Source organism: Schistocerca cancellata, chromosome 4, assembly GCF_023864275.1.
Source record: "Schistocerca cancellata isolate TAMUIC-IGC-003103 chromosome 4, iqSchCanc2.1, whole genome shotgun sequence".
Taxonomy (NCBI): Eukaryota; Metazoa; Arthropoda; class Insecta; order Orthoptera; family Acrididae; genus Schistocerca; species Schistocerca cancellata.
Genome location: NC_064629.1, coordinates 54,331,238 through 54,346,919, shown reverse-complemented (window position 1 = coordinate 54,346,919; position 15,682 = coordinate 54,331,238). Strand labels below are relative to the sequence as shown.

The 15,682-nt window shown below is 48.3% G+C and overlaps 1 protein-coding gene across 1 annotated transcript in view; it reads right to left on the bottom strand.

Annotated features, from left to right (window-relative positions):
• The window catches only part of LOC126183387 (prostaglandin D2 receptor), a 422,625-nt gene extending 418,938 nt beyond the window's left edge, over positions 1-3,687 (bottom strand). Inside the window, exon 1 of the mRNA XM_049925332.1 lies at positions 3,469-3,687. Coding sequence (XP_049781289.1) covers positions 3,469-3,687 — 219 coding nt within the window. The remainder of the gene's footprint in view (positions 1-3,468) is intronic.
• Positions 3,688-15,682: the final 11,995 nt, after the last annotated feature.

Sequence of the window (15,682 nt, the reverse complement as noted above, 5' to 3'; positions counted from 1 at the left end):
TATTTGAAATGAGACTCACTTTTCTTTGACTGCTAGGCAAATCATCTGAGTATGGGGGTCGGTAAAAGGAACCAATTATTAATTTATTTTGGTTGTCTATTAGCGCTGGTGCTCTGGTTGTCTTCCAAAACAGCTACGACAATTTACAATAACGATTGTGGAAATAGTTCACGGGTGAATTGCCCGAGGTCAGTGTCCGGCAGTTCACCTGTGAACTATTTGAAAATGAGGTACGCCGGGAGAAGGCGAAGAGTCACACAATACCGACTGTTACGAGGACTTGTTCAAATAACTTACGGGTTTGCTGCCGGGTGACGTCGTCGAACAAATGGCTCTGAGCACTATGGGACTTAACATCTATGGTCATCAGTCCCCTAGAACTTAGAGCCACTTAAATCTAACTAACCTAAGGACAGCACACAACACCCAGCCATCACGAGGCAGAGAAAATCCCTGACCCTGCCGGGAATCGAACCCGGGAACCCGGGCATGGGAAGCGAGAACGCTACCGCACGACCACGAGATGCGGGCCCTGACCGATTTAACGGAACCCGAAAACCCACGACCATACAACGGAAGTCGAGGAATCTGCATGCTGCACGTTCGCAGAATCGTTTGAGCCTCCAATGGAGACCCGCCACTCGACTCTATATCAAAAGTCCGCAGTCAGTCCTACCGACTACACTACACACGGTAAGCTCCGCCGCCACGTCGCAAGGAAGACTGACAGTCTTTGCATATTGAGCTAGCTGCCCGAAATCGGAGAGAATGCCCGCATCTCGTGGTCGTGCGGTAGCGTTCTCGCTTCCCACGCCCGGGTTCCCGGGTTCGATTCCCGGCGGGGTCAGGGATTTTCTCTGCCTCGTGACGGCTGGGTGTTGTGTGCTGTCCTTAGGTTAGTTAGGTTTAAGTAGTTCTAAGTTCTAGGGGGACTGATGACCATAGCTGTTAAGTCCCATAGTGCTCAGAGCCATTTTTTTTTTTTTCGGAGAGAATCTCTTCCAATCAAGTGACACACATCGTTCATACCGATATTAGCCACCATCTGCAGCTGGCTGCACCTTTTGCGCCTCATAGTATCCGGAACGACCTTTTCCACATCTGGAATGACTCCTCCCAGTACGCACACAGAGTGCACATTGGATTACTTCCCGTCCGCCGCTCGTGGTCTCGCGGTAGCGTTCTCGCTTCCCGAGCACGGGGTCCCGGGTTCGATTCCCGGCGGGGTCAGGGATTTTCACCTGCCTCGAGATGACTGGGTGTTTGTGTTGTCCTCATCATTTCATCATCATCCAGGAAAGTGGCGAAAATTGGACTGAGCGAAGGTTGGGAAATTGTACGGGCGCTGATAACCGCGCTGTTGAGCGCCCCACAAACCAAACAACATCATCATCATCATCATGGATTACTTCCCCTCATTGGCAGCCATAATCGTAAGGCGTCCCATTACATGGCTAACGTTGCAGCTCCCAAGTACCAGTAATCCCACCTTCTGTGACTGCCCAGACCTTGCAGGCCGAGAGGCTTCCCCTGAAACACGCAAGTGACTGTATCTGGCTCAGTGTGTTTATCAGACACAGTCAGTACCTGAAACCTGTTCAGCAGACGAACCGGGGAGGCACTCTGGTGGGCCCCCTGAAATGCAGCACCTTGGGACGACCTCACACTCGACAACAGGTGAAGAGTCAACCACCCAGGTGGCCGATCAGTGAACACGCGGTACGTGCTGGACTTCCGTCTCATCTCCACGTCCGGCCCCACACAGTGATGCCAATTGGCAACAGCCTCGAGATGCGTGACCAAAGTCAGCACCACCCGTGGCTGTGAGCAGAGGGTCACCAACTTAGCTTACATCTGAACAGAGCAATCGCGGTTCCTACCAGTACTGAGGTCAGTACCGAGAGAGGTGGCGCAGTGATTAGCACACTGGATTCGCATTCGGAAGGACGACGGTTCAAACCCGCGTCCGGCCATCCTGATTTACAGTAGGTTTTGCGTCATTTCCCTAAATCGCTTCAGGCAAATGCTGGGATGGTTCTTTCGAAAGGGTACGGCCAATTTCCCCTTCCCTAATCCGGTGGGACCGACGACCCCCCGCTGTTTGGTCCCCTACCCTAATCAACCAACCAACCGACACACTAAATACAGCATACATATGCTCCAGCCAGTTACTATAATGAGGAATTATGTCTGATAAATACACAAACACGCGCCAAATTTAGGTATTCAGACTAAAGAGCACAGAGGAATTTCACAATAAGTCACATCTTATGAGAAGATCACAAACGAAACGGTGTACTTCAACGCGCTACCCCGCGACGAAAGCACCACTCGACTTTCTCTTCTATCGTCTGCCACTGGAATTGGATGAACATCTCTACGAACTTTCCCCACCAATTCTTTCTGGTACGAATCCCAGATGGAAGAGAAATACTGAACTACTGCTCGGAGAGGAGTTTTGTAAGCTACTGCATTTGTGGGCGGACTACATTTGCAGAAGATTCTCCCAATGAATTTCAGTCTAGCGTTTGCAGAAGATTCTCCCAATGAATTTCTGCCTGGCATCTGCCTTTCTTACGACTCGGTTTACATTGCCGTTAATCTTTAAATCGCTTCGCACGCCGAATCTCAGTCATTTTATAGATGCGAGTGTTTCCAGGATTTGTTCGGCAACCTCGAAAGCACAGCACACAATAATGGAGGCGGCAAAAGTTTTGGCGACGATTTTCCGTGGTCGAGCAGTTATAGGTGCTTCAGTCCGGAACTACGCGGCTGCTACGACGCAGGTTCGAATCCTGCCTCGGGCACGGATGTGTGTGATGTCCTCAGGTTAGTTGGGTTTAAGTAGTTGTAAGTCTAGGGGACTGATGATCTGAGATGTTAAGTCCCATAGTGCTTAGAGCCATTTGAATCATTTTGACGATTTTCCTGCCGTCACCACTGTCGGAAGCTGATGTGTTGGCAGATGTGCCAACACCTTGTAGTTAGAGGAGGCCGAAATGCACGCTACAATCTAACGCAGACTGGCGTGAGGTCTGGAACAGGATACGTAATGAATGCTATAAAGAAAAGTAGGTAACTGCTGGAATACTTAACTTTAATCCATCATTTGTATACAGCATTCTTGATGATACAAGTGAGACTCTCTCTAGAAATGGTTAATGGCGCCTTGCTAGGTCGTAGCCATGGACTTAGCTGAAGGCTATTCTAACTATCTCTCGGCTAATGAGAGAAAGGCTTCGTCAGTGTAGTCGCTAGCAAAGTCGTCCGTACAACTGGGGCGAGTGCTAGTACGTCTCATATAGACCTGCCGTGTGGTGGCGCTCGGTCTGCGATCACTGACAGTGGCGACACGCGGGTCCGACATGTACTAATGGACAGCGGCCGATTTAAAGCTACCACCTAGCAAGTGTGGTGTCTGGCGGTGACACCACAGAAGCGAAGCGCGAAACGCGTGCAGGTACTTACCATTTGGTAGAAGAAGGGGTGCGTGAGCGCGAGCCAGCGCTCCACAGCCATGACGATGGCGACGCAGCCGGAGCCGAGCCCGAAGAGGCGCCAGAGGACGCGCACGACGCAGGACCAGTACTCGGAGAAGTACTCGCACGGCAGGTACAGCTTGAGGTAGAGCTGCAGCAGCATGCCGGTCAGCGCGACCAGGTCGTTGGCGGCGAGGCAGCGCAGCATGAGCGCGTGGCGGCGGTGGCGCGCCTGCCCGCGCAGGATCAGCAGCGCGGCGACGTTGCCCGCGACGCCCAGCACGTACGTGAGTGTGATGGCCAGCTGCCGGCCAGGCCCCAGCGGACGCCGCCCGCACACACCCTGCGCCGCCGCCGCCGCCGCCGCCGTAGCAAGCGTCGCGTTCATCTGCCGGCACACAGCGCGCGCCCCATTAAACTACCCAACTGTGACTACAGGGGAATGTGATAAATACTATCATCCGAGAACAACTACAACTAAAACTAAACTCCGTCAGAACAGGCCTCGAAAGACCGGATGGTACCGACCGACCGACCGCCGTGTCATCCTCATATATAGGCGCCACTGGTTGCGGATATGAAGGGGCAGGGCTGGCCTAACGATACTCACGTTCGAACAACTCGAAATTTCCGGGTACGCCGCGGCGTTCGATACAGTATTGAGCTCGTTCGAACAACGACGTATTGACTCGCACGGCGCGAGTGCAAGGCATACGCAAGAAACTACGAACGAGCAACAACAATAAGTTATGGGCTCTGCTTAAAATTTGACAACTTCGTGAAATATTTGAGGAAGTAGCGTTAAATCCTACCACAGCACAAACTACTACTGCGTTTGTACAAATTGACGAGTTCTTATACACCACCGATATGTATGGATATATAAACATATATGCAGGGTTTTTTTTAGGTAAAATAACGAAGACGAATACGTTTTCCACCAAAAGATAACACCTGACTGAATCCAGTGTAATTTTTTTTATTTGCTTACGAGATATGGTAATGATTTTCAAAGTATGTAGCAAATGAGCAATTCAATCCCTGTCCATATAGTAGAATAACAGATAAAAACTTTATCAGATTTTAATCAGTTTGCCGGCCGAGGTTGTCGAGCGGTTCTAAGCGCTACAGTCTGGAACCGCGCGACCGCTACGGTCACAGGTTCGAATCCTGCCTCGGGCGTAGATGTTTGTGATGTCCTTAGATTAGTTAGGTTTAAGTAGTTCTAAGTTCTAGGGGACTGATGACCTTAGAAGAAGTCCCATAGTGCTCAGAGCCATTTAAACCATTTTTTGATCAGTTTGAAAACAATACACCATTCAGATGAAACAATCAAAACAAATAATTAAGAATTAAATGCTGAACAAACGAAACAGATCGTAATAAAGTGACGAATTTTTATCGCGTGAATGAGTTACAGCCTTAAGACCCGTCTTGGAAGTAATACAATCAGACGTCACTATATCGCGGGACGAAGTAAAATTGGAGAATTCGACAGAGTCGTTATTGCGATCTTTTATTTATATATTAGTTGCCGTTGATATGTATGACCTGCATTCTAGAAGATATTTCAGACCGTATTCCACATTTATTTTTATTACTAAAATCAATAGCGCATCAAGAGCGCTAACACACGTCGTCGGGATAGTACCAACAAAAGTCTCTAGCTGACAGACCGATCAAAAGATCGAACAGAACCCGAGATTTTCGGAACTGTGACGTAAAGTGTTCGAACAGTTGGAGTCGTGTTCAAACACAGCCCTGTACAGGGGCACGTCATCAGCCCAGCGCTGGCCGTTGTCAGTTCTCGTGACTGGAGGCGCTTCTTCTCGCGCAAGTAGCAGCTTTCCGCAGACCGCGACCGTCACCCATCCAAGTGCTACCCAAGACCGACAGCGCATCATTTTGGCGATCTGACGGCAACTGATATTACCACTGCGGCAAGACCGTTGGCAAACACCAGTTATACCTTACAATATTTTAAAAATTAAGAATTATTTCTGCTCTTAAAGTAACTCTTACTCGGTCCAGCCACATTAATGTGATCACCGTCTACGTTCGACGTAAAGGTGCAATATCCACTCAGCGACGGCGCGTGGCAGCACGGGCAGTGGAGGTTATACACAGTGTTTAGAGGAGCACACGAAAAACAGTGCAGTCACTGGCGATTTATCTGACGTGCAGTAGGGCACGATCATTGGCGTTCGGGCCAAGAGTCGAAGCATATCCGAAATACACTCCTGGAAATGGAAAAAAGAACACATTGACACCGGTGTGTCAGACCCACCATACTTGCTCCGGACACTGCGAGAGGGCTGTACAAGCAACGATTACACGCACGGCACAGCGGACACACCAGGAACCGCGGTGTTGGCCGTCGAATGGCGCTAGCTGCGCAGCATTTGTGCACCGCCGCCGTCAGTGTCAGCCAGTTTGCCGTGGCATACGGAGCTCCATCGCAGTCTTTAACACTGGTAGCATGTCGTGACAGCGTGGACGTGAACCGTATGTGCAGTTGACGGACTTTGAGCGAGAGCGTATAGTGGGCATGCGGGAGGCCGGGTGGACGTACCGCCGAATTGCTCAACACGTGGGGCGTGAGGTCTCCACAGTACATCGATGTTGTCGCCAGTGGTCGGCGGAAGGTGCACGTGCCCGTCGACCTGGGACCGGACAGCAGCGACGCACGGATGCACGCCAAGACCGTAGGATCCTACGCAGTGCCGTAGGGGACCGCACCGCCACTTCCCAGCAAATTAGGGACACTGTTGCTCCTGGGGTATCGGCGAGGACCATTCGCAACCGTCTCCATGAAGCTGGGCTACGGTCCCGCACACCGTTAGGCCGTCTTCCGCTCACGCCCCAACATCGTGCAGCCCGCCTCCAGTGGTGTCGCGACAGGCGTGAATGGAGGGACGAATGGAGACGTGTCGTCTTCAGCGATGAGAGTCGCTTCTGCCTTGGTGCCAATGATGGTCGTATGCGTGTTTGGCGCCGTGCAGGTGAGCGCCACAATCAGGACTGCATACGACCGAGGCACACAGGGCCAACACCCGGCATCATGGTGTGGGGAGCGATCTCCTACACTGGCCGTACACCACTGGTGATCGTCGAGGGGACACTGAATAGTGCACGGTACATCCAAACCGTCATCGAACCCATCGTTCTACCATTCCTAGACCGGCAAGGGAACTTGCTGTTCCAACAGGACAATGCACGTCCGCGTGTATCCCGTGCCACCCAACGTGCTCTAGAAGGTGTAAGTCAACTACCCTGGCCAGCAAGATCTCCGGATCTGTCCCCCATTGAGCATGTTTGCGACTGGATGAAGCGTCGTCTCACGCGGTCTGCACGTCCAGCACGAACGCTGGTCCAACTGAGGCGCCAGGTGGAAATGGCATGGCAAGCCGTTCCACAGGACTACATCCAGCATCTCTACGATCGTCTCCATGGGAGAATAGCAGCCTGCATTGCTGCGAAAGGTGGATATACACTGTACTAGTGCCGACATTGTGCATGCTCTGTTGCCTGTGTCTATGTGCCTGTGGTTCTGTCAGTGTGATCATGTGATGTATCTGACCCCAGGAATGTGTCAATAAAGTTTCCCCTTCCTGGGACAATGAATTCACGGTGTTCTTATTTCAATTTCCAGGAGTGTAGCTGTTCGGGTGCCGTCGTGTTTAAAGTACTCCGTGGATGGTAAAACGGTGCTAAACGAAACCGGCGCCAAGGCCACTGTGGTGCACCACGGGCAGTAGATGACAGGGATCGACGACGGCTGCGGAGATGTGTACTCCTCGGATTTAAACCCAGTCGTCTGTGGGACCACCTGGATCGTGCTGTACGCGCCGCGGGTCCTCGACAGAGAAACCTAGCGCAGCTTCCCACGGCACTGTTGTCGGGATGCCTCCACATCTCTGTCGGTACTTTCCAGAATCTCACTCACTCTCTTCCTGCACGTCTCGCGCTGCAAAAGATTTTTATTCACGCTTCTGACAGGTCGTCACATTAATGTTCCATGCATAGATCTGTTGAGAAATGTACTTCCCATTTTATTCGTCTTTATAAATGGGAACATTGCCGGCCGAAGTGGCCGTGCGGTTAAAGGCGCTACAGTCTGGAACCGCAAGACCGCTGCGGTCGCAGGTTCGAAACCTGCCTCGGGCATGGATGTTTGTGATGTCCTTAGGTTAGTTAGGTTTAAGTAGTTCTAAGTTCTAGGGGACTAATGACCTCAGCAGTTGAGTCCCATAGTGCTCAGAGCCATTTGAACCATTTGGGAACTTTAAAACTGGTGAGCTTCTTGTGTTTCTTTATGTGATCTTCCGTATCGTTCGGTTTTATACACATCAAAAAAGAAACTTGCATCACCCCGATTCCCAGAACTCCTGAAGACACACGTTGGTTCAAATGGTTCAAATGGCTCTGAGCACTATGGGACTCAACTGCTGTGGTCATAAGTCCCCTAGAACTTAGAACTACTTAAACCTAACTAACCTAAGGACATGACACACATCCATGCCCGAGGCAGGATTCGAACCTGCGACCGTAGCGGTAGTGCGGTTCCAGACTGTAGCGCCTTTAACCGCTCGGCCACTCCGGCCGGCGACACACGTTGACTGTGGATCTGTATGACAGACACAGTCCCTTTGACTGTTCAGAGATGTCACTAAACCCGCCAAAGATGTAAACAACCATGCATGGGCGGCGCCTATTAGACGGAGGGGGTCTGACAGCCGATCAGTTCCAGTCATTCCACCTGGAAGGAGATACACAGCTCGTGTTGTCTGTAGTTCAACCATGTCTAGACGGACAATATCGCGGTTCGGTCACGTCCGCATTGTTACTTTGTACCACAAAAGGCCCTCAACAAGGGAAGTGTCCAGGTGTCTCGGAGTGAACCAAAGCGATGCTGTTCGGACATGGAGGAGATACAGAGAGAAAGGTACTGTCGATGACATGCCTCGCTCAGGCCGCCCAATGGCTACTACTGCAGTGGATGACCGCTACCTACGGATTATGGCTCCGAGGAACACTGACAGCAACGCCACCACGTTGAATAATGCTTTACGTACAGCCACAGGACTCAAACTGTGCGCAATAGGCTGCATGATGAGCAACTTCACTCTTGACGTCGTTGGCGAGGTCCATCTTTGCAACCACAACACCATGCAGTGCAGTACAGATGGGCCTAACAACATGCCGAATGGGCCGCTCAGGACTGGCATCACGTTCTCTTCACCGATGAGTGTCGCATATGCCTTCAATCAGAGAATCGTCGGAGACGTGTTTGGAGGCAACCCGGTCAGGCTAAACGCCTTAGCCTTAGAGACAGTGTCCAGCGATTGCAGCAAGGTGGAGGTTCCTTGCTGTTTTGGGGTGGCATTATGTAGGTCCGACGTACGCCGCTGGTAGTGATGGAAAGCCCCGTAACGGCTGTACGATCCGTGAATGCCATCCTCCGACCGATAGTGCAACATATCAGCAGCATATTAGCAAGGCATTCCTCTTCATGGGCGACAATTCGCACCCCCAACGTGCACATTTTGTGAATGACTTCCTTCACGATAACGACATCGCTCGACTAGAGTAGCCAGCATGTTCTCCAGACATGAACCCTATCGAACGTGCCTGGGATGAATTGATAAGGGCTCTTTATGGAGAATGTGACCCACCAACCACTCTGAGGGATCTACGTCGAATGGCCGTTGAGGAGTGGGACAATCTGGACCAACAGTCCCTTGATGAACTTGTGGATAGTATGCCACGACGAACACAGGCATGCATCAACACAAGAGGACGTGCTACTGGGTATTAGAAGTACCAATGTGTATAGCGATCTGGACAACCACCGCTGAAGGTCTCGCTATATAGTGGTAAAACATGCAATGTGTGGTTTTCATGAGCAATAAAAAGGGAGGAAATGATGTTTATGATGATTTCTATTCTAATTTTCTGTACAGGTTCCGGAACTCTCGGAACCGAGGTGATACAAACCTTTTTTTGATGTGTGTATATTAGACTAGCGAACCAGGTATGCTTCGCAATTACTAAATATGGATGAAAATTGGGTATACGAACTTAATCTGATTCGTCCCGCTCTCGCTGTCCATTTCCTCCTCTGCCCTGTCATTGCCCATCTTTTCCTCCTCTCCCTCTCTCCTCTGTCCCCCTCCCTTCGACCATTCCACCCCCTCTTTATATCTCCACTTCCACACTCTCACTGACCTTGAGCATTGTTTATTGTTACTGCCAACGAAATCTTGACTGGGAACAGAAGTCGGTTAGTGTAAATGGTAAAATCGGTTGCGATCATCGGCATGTGGGTTAAGAGACACCTCTCCTGCAGCTGGAAATGTGAGTATAGTACCTTCGTTGGCAGTATTTCGCATACGAAAAGAACTAGGAAGTTTCAGACAATTCAGATTCCGAAAGCCACAAATACAAATTTCCTGATTTTTATTAAAACCTACTGTCAGGATGAAAATAAAACTGCAAGTATTAGTGTATAAAATTATTGTTTAAAACTGTAGATAGAAAGCAAGAATATGCGGTGATCAGCCAAAGCACTATGATGACTGGCCGCCGTGACGTTGGGGTTGCGGGCACGACGCGGTAACAAAGGGATGCAGACACGGACGGAGGACAGGTATGGGCTGCAAATGTGGAAATCCTCTGAGATAAGCGACTTTGAAAAAGGGCAGATTATTATTACGCAGACAATGTGAACGAGTATCTCGAAAATGGCGAAGCTGATCCCTAATGCGATGGGACCGATGACCTCGCTGTTTGGTTCCCTCCCCCGAATCAAGCAACCAGCAGCTGCGAACTACCTTCATCCCTTCAGCAACCAGCAGCTGCGAACTACCTCCATCCCTTCGTGCTTGATGTCTTCCCCGACGGCAGTGTCATATTTCAGCAGTATAATTGTCCCTGTCTCGGAGATAGAAGCATGCTACTGTGGTATGAGGAGCATTATAGTGAACTCACGTTGATGTCTCGGTCACAAATTCGCCCGATGTGAATACTATGGAACCCAGCGTGCCCGGTTAGCTGTGCGATGTAACGCGCTGCTTGCCGAGCGGGAAGGCGTGCTGGTCCCCGGCACGAATCCGCCCAGCTGATTAGTGTCGAGGTCCGGTGTGCCGGTCAGTCTGTGAATGGCTTTTTTAGGCGGTTTTCCATCTGCCTCGGAAAATCGGGCTGGTTGCCCTTATTTCGCCTCAGTTACACTATGTCGGCGAATGCTGCGCAAACACTGTCTACACGTACGCGTACACCATAATAACTCTACCACGCAAACATTTGGGGTTACACTTGTCTGGTGTGAGACGTTCCGGGGGGGGGGGGGGGGTGTCCACTGGGGGCCAAACCACACAATAACCCTGGGTTCGGCGTGGAGCGGCGGTGAGTGAGTGGACTGCTGTAGCCTGTTGTGGGGTTGTGTACCACGGAGGGTTAAGGTGGGGACGAAGTCCCTCCGTCGTTTCTAGGTCCCCACTTCAATACAATACAATGAAACCCTTCTGAGTAGCTATCGGGCGCCATAATTGCGTAATCACATCACCGGCCCATTTTCTGTGCGAATTACATGACCTGTGCGTAGACATCTAATGCCACATACCTCTAAAAGCCTATCACCAAAATGTGGGATCTCTGACACGCAGGATCAGTGATTTATTTTTTTTCCAGAGATGGACAAACAAGCTATTAAGTGGGTGGTCAAAACGTTTTGGGTCAACAGTGTATTTGTTTTCTTAAATGCCCTGCTACCGTAGTTAACGTGAGAAGGAAAACGGAAACGCAAATTTTCATACCACAGAAAAGCATAGCATTTTCTTTCTTGCAGTCAGTTGTAACAGAAAGCCTGTACATTGTTTCTTTTTTAATATCCAGCTTTTTTTTCATTTGAATGTTTATTAAAGTATAGTGTAAAAATGTGAAGTAAGTCAATAAAGAACTTTACTAGATTTTTATTAACAACGTTTCCGCTTTATATATACATACATAAGACAGACGTTGACTGTGGATGTTGTATCACAAGCACAGTCCCTTTGACTGTTCAGAGATGTCACTAAACCCGCTCAAAGATGTAAACAACCATGCATGAGCAGCACCTATTAGAAGGATGGGGTCGGACAGCCGATCAGGTCCAGTCATTCGACCAGGAAGGAGGTACACGGCTCGTGTTGTCTGTACTTCAACCATTCCTAGACGGTGAATACCGCGGTTCGATCGCGTCCGCATTGTTACTTTGTACCAGAAAAGCCCCTCAACAAGAGGAAGTGTCCAGGTGTCTCGGAGTGAACCAAAGCGATGCTGTACGGACATGGAGGAGATAAAGAGAGAAAGGTACTGTCGATGACAAGCCTCGCTTAGGCCGCCTAAGAGCTACTACTGCAGTGGATGACCGCTACCTACGGATTATGGCTCGGAGGAACTCTGACAGTAACCCCACCACGTCGAATAATGCTTTTAGTGCAGCCACAGGACGTCGTGTTACGACTCAAACTGTGCGCAATAGGCTGCATGATGCGCAACTTCACTCCCGCCGTCCATGGCGAAGTCCATCTTTGCATCCACGACACCACGCAGCGCGGTACAGATGGGTCCAAAAACATGCCGGATGGACCGCTCAGGATTGGCATCACGTTCTCTTCACCGATGAGTGTCGCATATGCCTTCAACCAGACATTCGTCGGAGACGTGCTTGGAGGGAACCCGGTCAGGCTAAACGTCTTAGACACACTGTCCAGCGAACGCAGCAAGGTGGAGTTTCCGTGCTGTTTTGGGGTGGCATTATGTGGGGCCGACGTACGTCGCTGGTAGTCATGGAAAGCGCCGTAACGGCTGTACGATACGTGAATTACATCCTCCGACCGATAGTGGAAACATATCAGCAGCATATTGGCTAGGCATTCCTCATCATGGACGACAATTCGCACCCCCGTAGTACACATCTTGTCAATGACTTCCTGCAGGATAACGATCGACTAGAGTGGCCAGCATGTTCTCCAGTCATGAACCCTATCTAACATGTCTGGGATAGGTTGAAAAGGGCTGTTTATGGATGATGACGTGACTCACCAACCACTCTGAGGGATCTACGTCGAATATATATATATATATATATATATATATATATATATATATATATATATATATATATATATATATATATATATACTAATGAACGTTCGGACAGACAGAGGCTCCATATTTTTAATATATTATTTATATATATGTCCGAACGTTCATATTTTTAATATATATTATATATATATATATATATATATATATATATATAATATATTAAAATATGGATATATAATATATTAAAAATATGGAGCCTCTGTCTGTCCGAACGTTCATTAGTGTTTCATGTAAAAATTTAAAGTAAATAGGTCAGGAACTTTCCTATATTTTTGGTAACAGTCTTAAACAACGACTTTTCTTGATATAGTAGTCTGAAGATTTAGATTTGACGCTTGTATTGTAATGATGTAGTCAGAACAAAGCACTTGTAACATGATATAAATTGAAACCATCCACTGCGCTTTTGCGTCCGTATGTTATGGCTAATCTCAGGAACTGCGGTAGGCATTTTGACACGCTTTTCACTGACAGACTGAAAGAGGAGAAAGGTTTATGTTAATCAATACGTATTACAATCAAGTCGTCCAGCCGTAGACACGCAGTGCTACCTGAGCTAAGCCGGTGCAGACTGATAATAATAGACTAATTGTCTCGCGCTATCGTTCATTTGTCTTCATACAATTTGGTTATGTAATACGATGTGTTTTATGCTGTGGCATAAATTCAGACAATTTGTGTCAAATGGTTCAAATGGATCTCAGCACTATGGGACTTAACATCTATGGTCATCAGTCCCCTAGAACTTAGAACTACTTAACCCTAACTAACCTAAGGAGATCACACACATCCATGCCCGAGGCAGGATTCGAACCTGCGACCGTAGCGGTCACGCGGTTCCAGACTGAAGCGCCTAGAACCGCACGGCCACACAGGCCGGCGACAATTTGTATCACTGAGCGACAATTTTAGCTGGTGAAAATGGGTGTGCCTGACAAAAGCAGAAAAAAGAAGCTACAAATAAAACAGTACATATGGTTTGAAACTGTGTACTAAAGGACAACTAGAGCCCGGAGTCTTTACCTTCCGCGAGAAAATGTTATACTTAGCCTTAGTTCAGCAGTTGTTAAGGAAATTATACTTAAGGGTCCTAATATACGTAATCTGATGAAAGATGATATTTTGAAACACTTTTGGGGAGAGAAGAGGAGGATGACTCTGAGCACTATGCGACTTAACTTCTGAGGTCATCAGTCGCCTAGAACTTAGAACTAATTAAACCTAACTAACCTAAGGATATCACACACATCCATGCCCGAGGCAGAATTCGAACCTGCGACTGTAGCGGTCGCTCGGTTCCAGAATGTAGCGCCTAGAACCGCACGGCCACTCCGGCCGGCGAAGAGAAAGAAACATGGGCTTCATTCCAGACAGAGCTATAAAAAATTCCTTTGGCAACAACAGTGGTTCCGATACACATAAACTGGTAGATGAGATACTGAAGGCTGATGAAAGTATGAAAGGCGAAATGTCTATTGATATTTCGTCATTTTCATTTTCGATTTTATCCAGAAAATCTTTAGGAAGTAAGTGACAAACTTTGAGAACGTTTCCATCAGAACATTGCAATCCTCTAGAAACGTTGCCAGGATAACTTAAATCTATCTATGTAGGCCAATATCTGCTGGAAGTCGTGAGATATACTGCTCAGTCGGAATATAAGACACAGGCTAAAAGAAAACGAAAGTAGGCCGGGGTCACTTTTTAAGGAATGCTCCGAAGAGCCAAAACATTATGACAAACTACCATCGCGAAACTGAATGCCGATTTTTGGCGGTGTGAGCATGAGAAGCGGTAAGGCAACTATTCGAGGCGAGCAGAGAGGAATGGGTAATCATTCTTCCAACAATACGGGCAGAGAATGGGGGAAATCCAATAACGTAAGCGATTTTGACAAAGTGCAGATTGTAATGGCTCATCGTTTGGGAACGAGCGTCTTGAAAACGGGGAGATTGGTCGGATGTTCGTGTACAACTGTCATAACAACATGCATGCAAAGTGGCTGAAAGGCGGTGAAATCACAAGTGGGCGATAGAGTGGTCAACGTCTATGCCTCATCAAAGAACGAGGAGGTCGTAGGCTTGATCGCACTGTAAACCAGAATATGTGGCCATCTTTGACAGAACTGACAACAAAATGCAGCTGCCTGCAGGTCAATCGACACGCTTTTGACGTTCTGGTTCGTCAGTCTAAGATTTTGCGAATAATTATTAATAACTATCACAGTATTCGGTGCACGAGCCGATTTGAGAGAATTAAACTGTCATTTCATAATTTTGCAGCGCAATAGTCGCTGAATAAATTGCATTTAATATGTACATGACGTTAGTCAGTCGAACGAAGCTTCACACGTACTAAATTAGTAACATTATCAGATGCTACTCGCAGATTTATTCATATTTCACGAGGCATGACTGAGCTGCATACAAATTGGAAATTCGTCGCTCCCTCGAAATTACTTAGTGACACTCCTGGTCGTACACTGAGCGAACGATTTTTCAGAACATGCTAGCCCATTCACTCAGACGATACTGTAACGGTAGAGGTAGAAAATTATATGTTACGATATCATCCCTCACAGCAGTGAATGTTCCTTTCGCTGCATCTGGACGTTCGTAATATTCGTAGTCTTAAGAGCGCAAGAGCGTGGCGAGCTATGGGATAGTTTGGAAGAATTTAGAGTGCCTGCACACCTTGTTACGCCAGTCAGATCGCTTTATTCCAATCGAGAGGTAATAATTCAAAACCAACATGGGTAAGTGACTGGCTCATACAAAGGGTATCAAAATTTTCCATTCTATGGCCACTCTGAAACTTACCTACATGTCGGAGCCTACATACCCACATCGGAGTCGCGCTGGGTTGCATTTAGGCTGCACCAACGCTCCCGAGCGAAAAATTTTTACCGCCCCTTATAATGCGAACTGCTACATATCAGGATTCTACTTTACGATCTTTTCTCTCCAACAGATATACAGAGAAAGACAGGTTTGATAGAAACTCTGGCACTGGAATAGTAACTCGAAATATAGGCCCTAATTATGCACAAG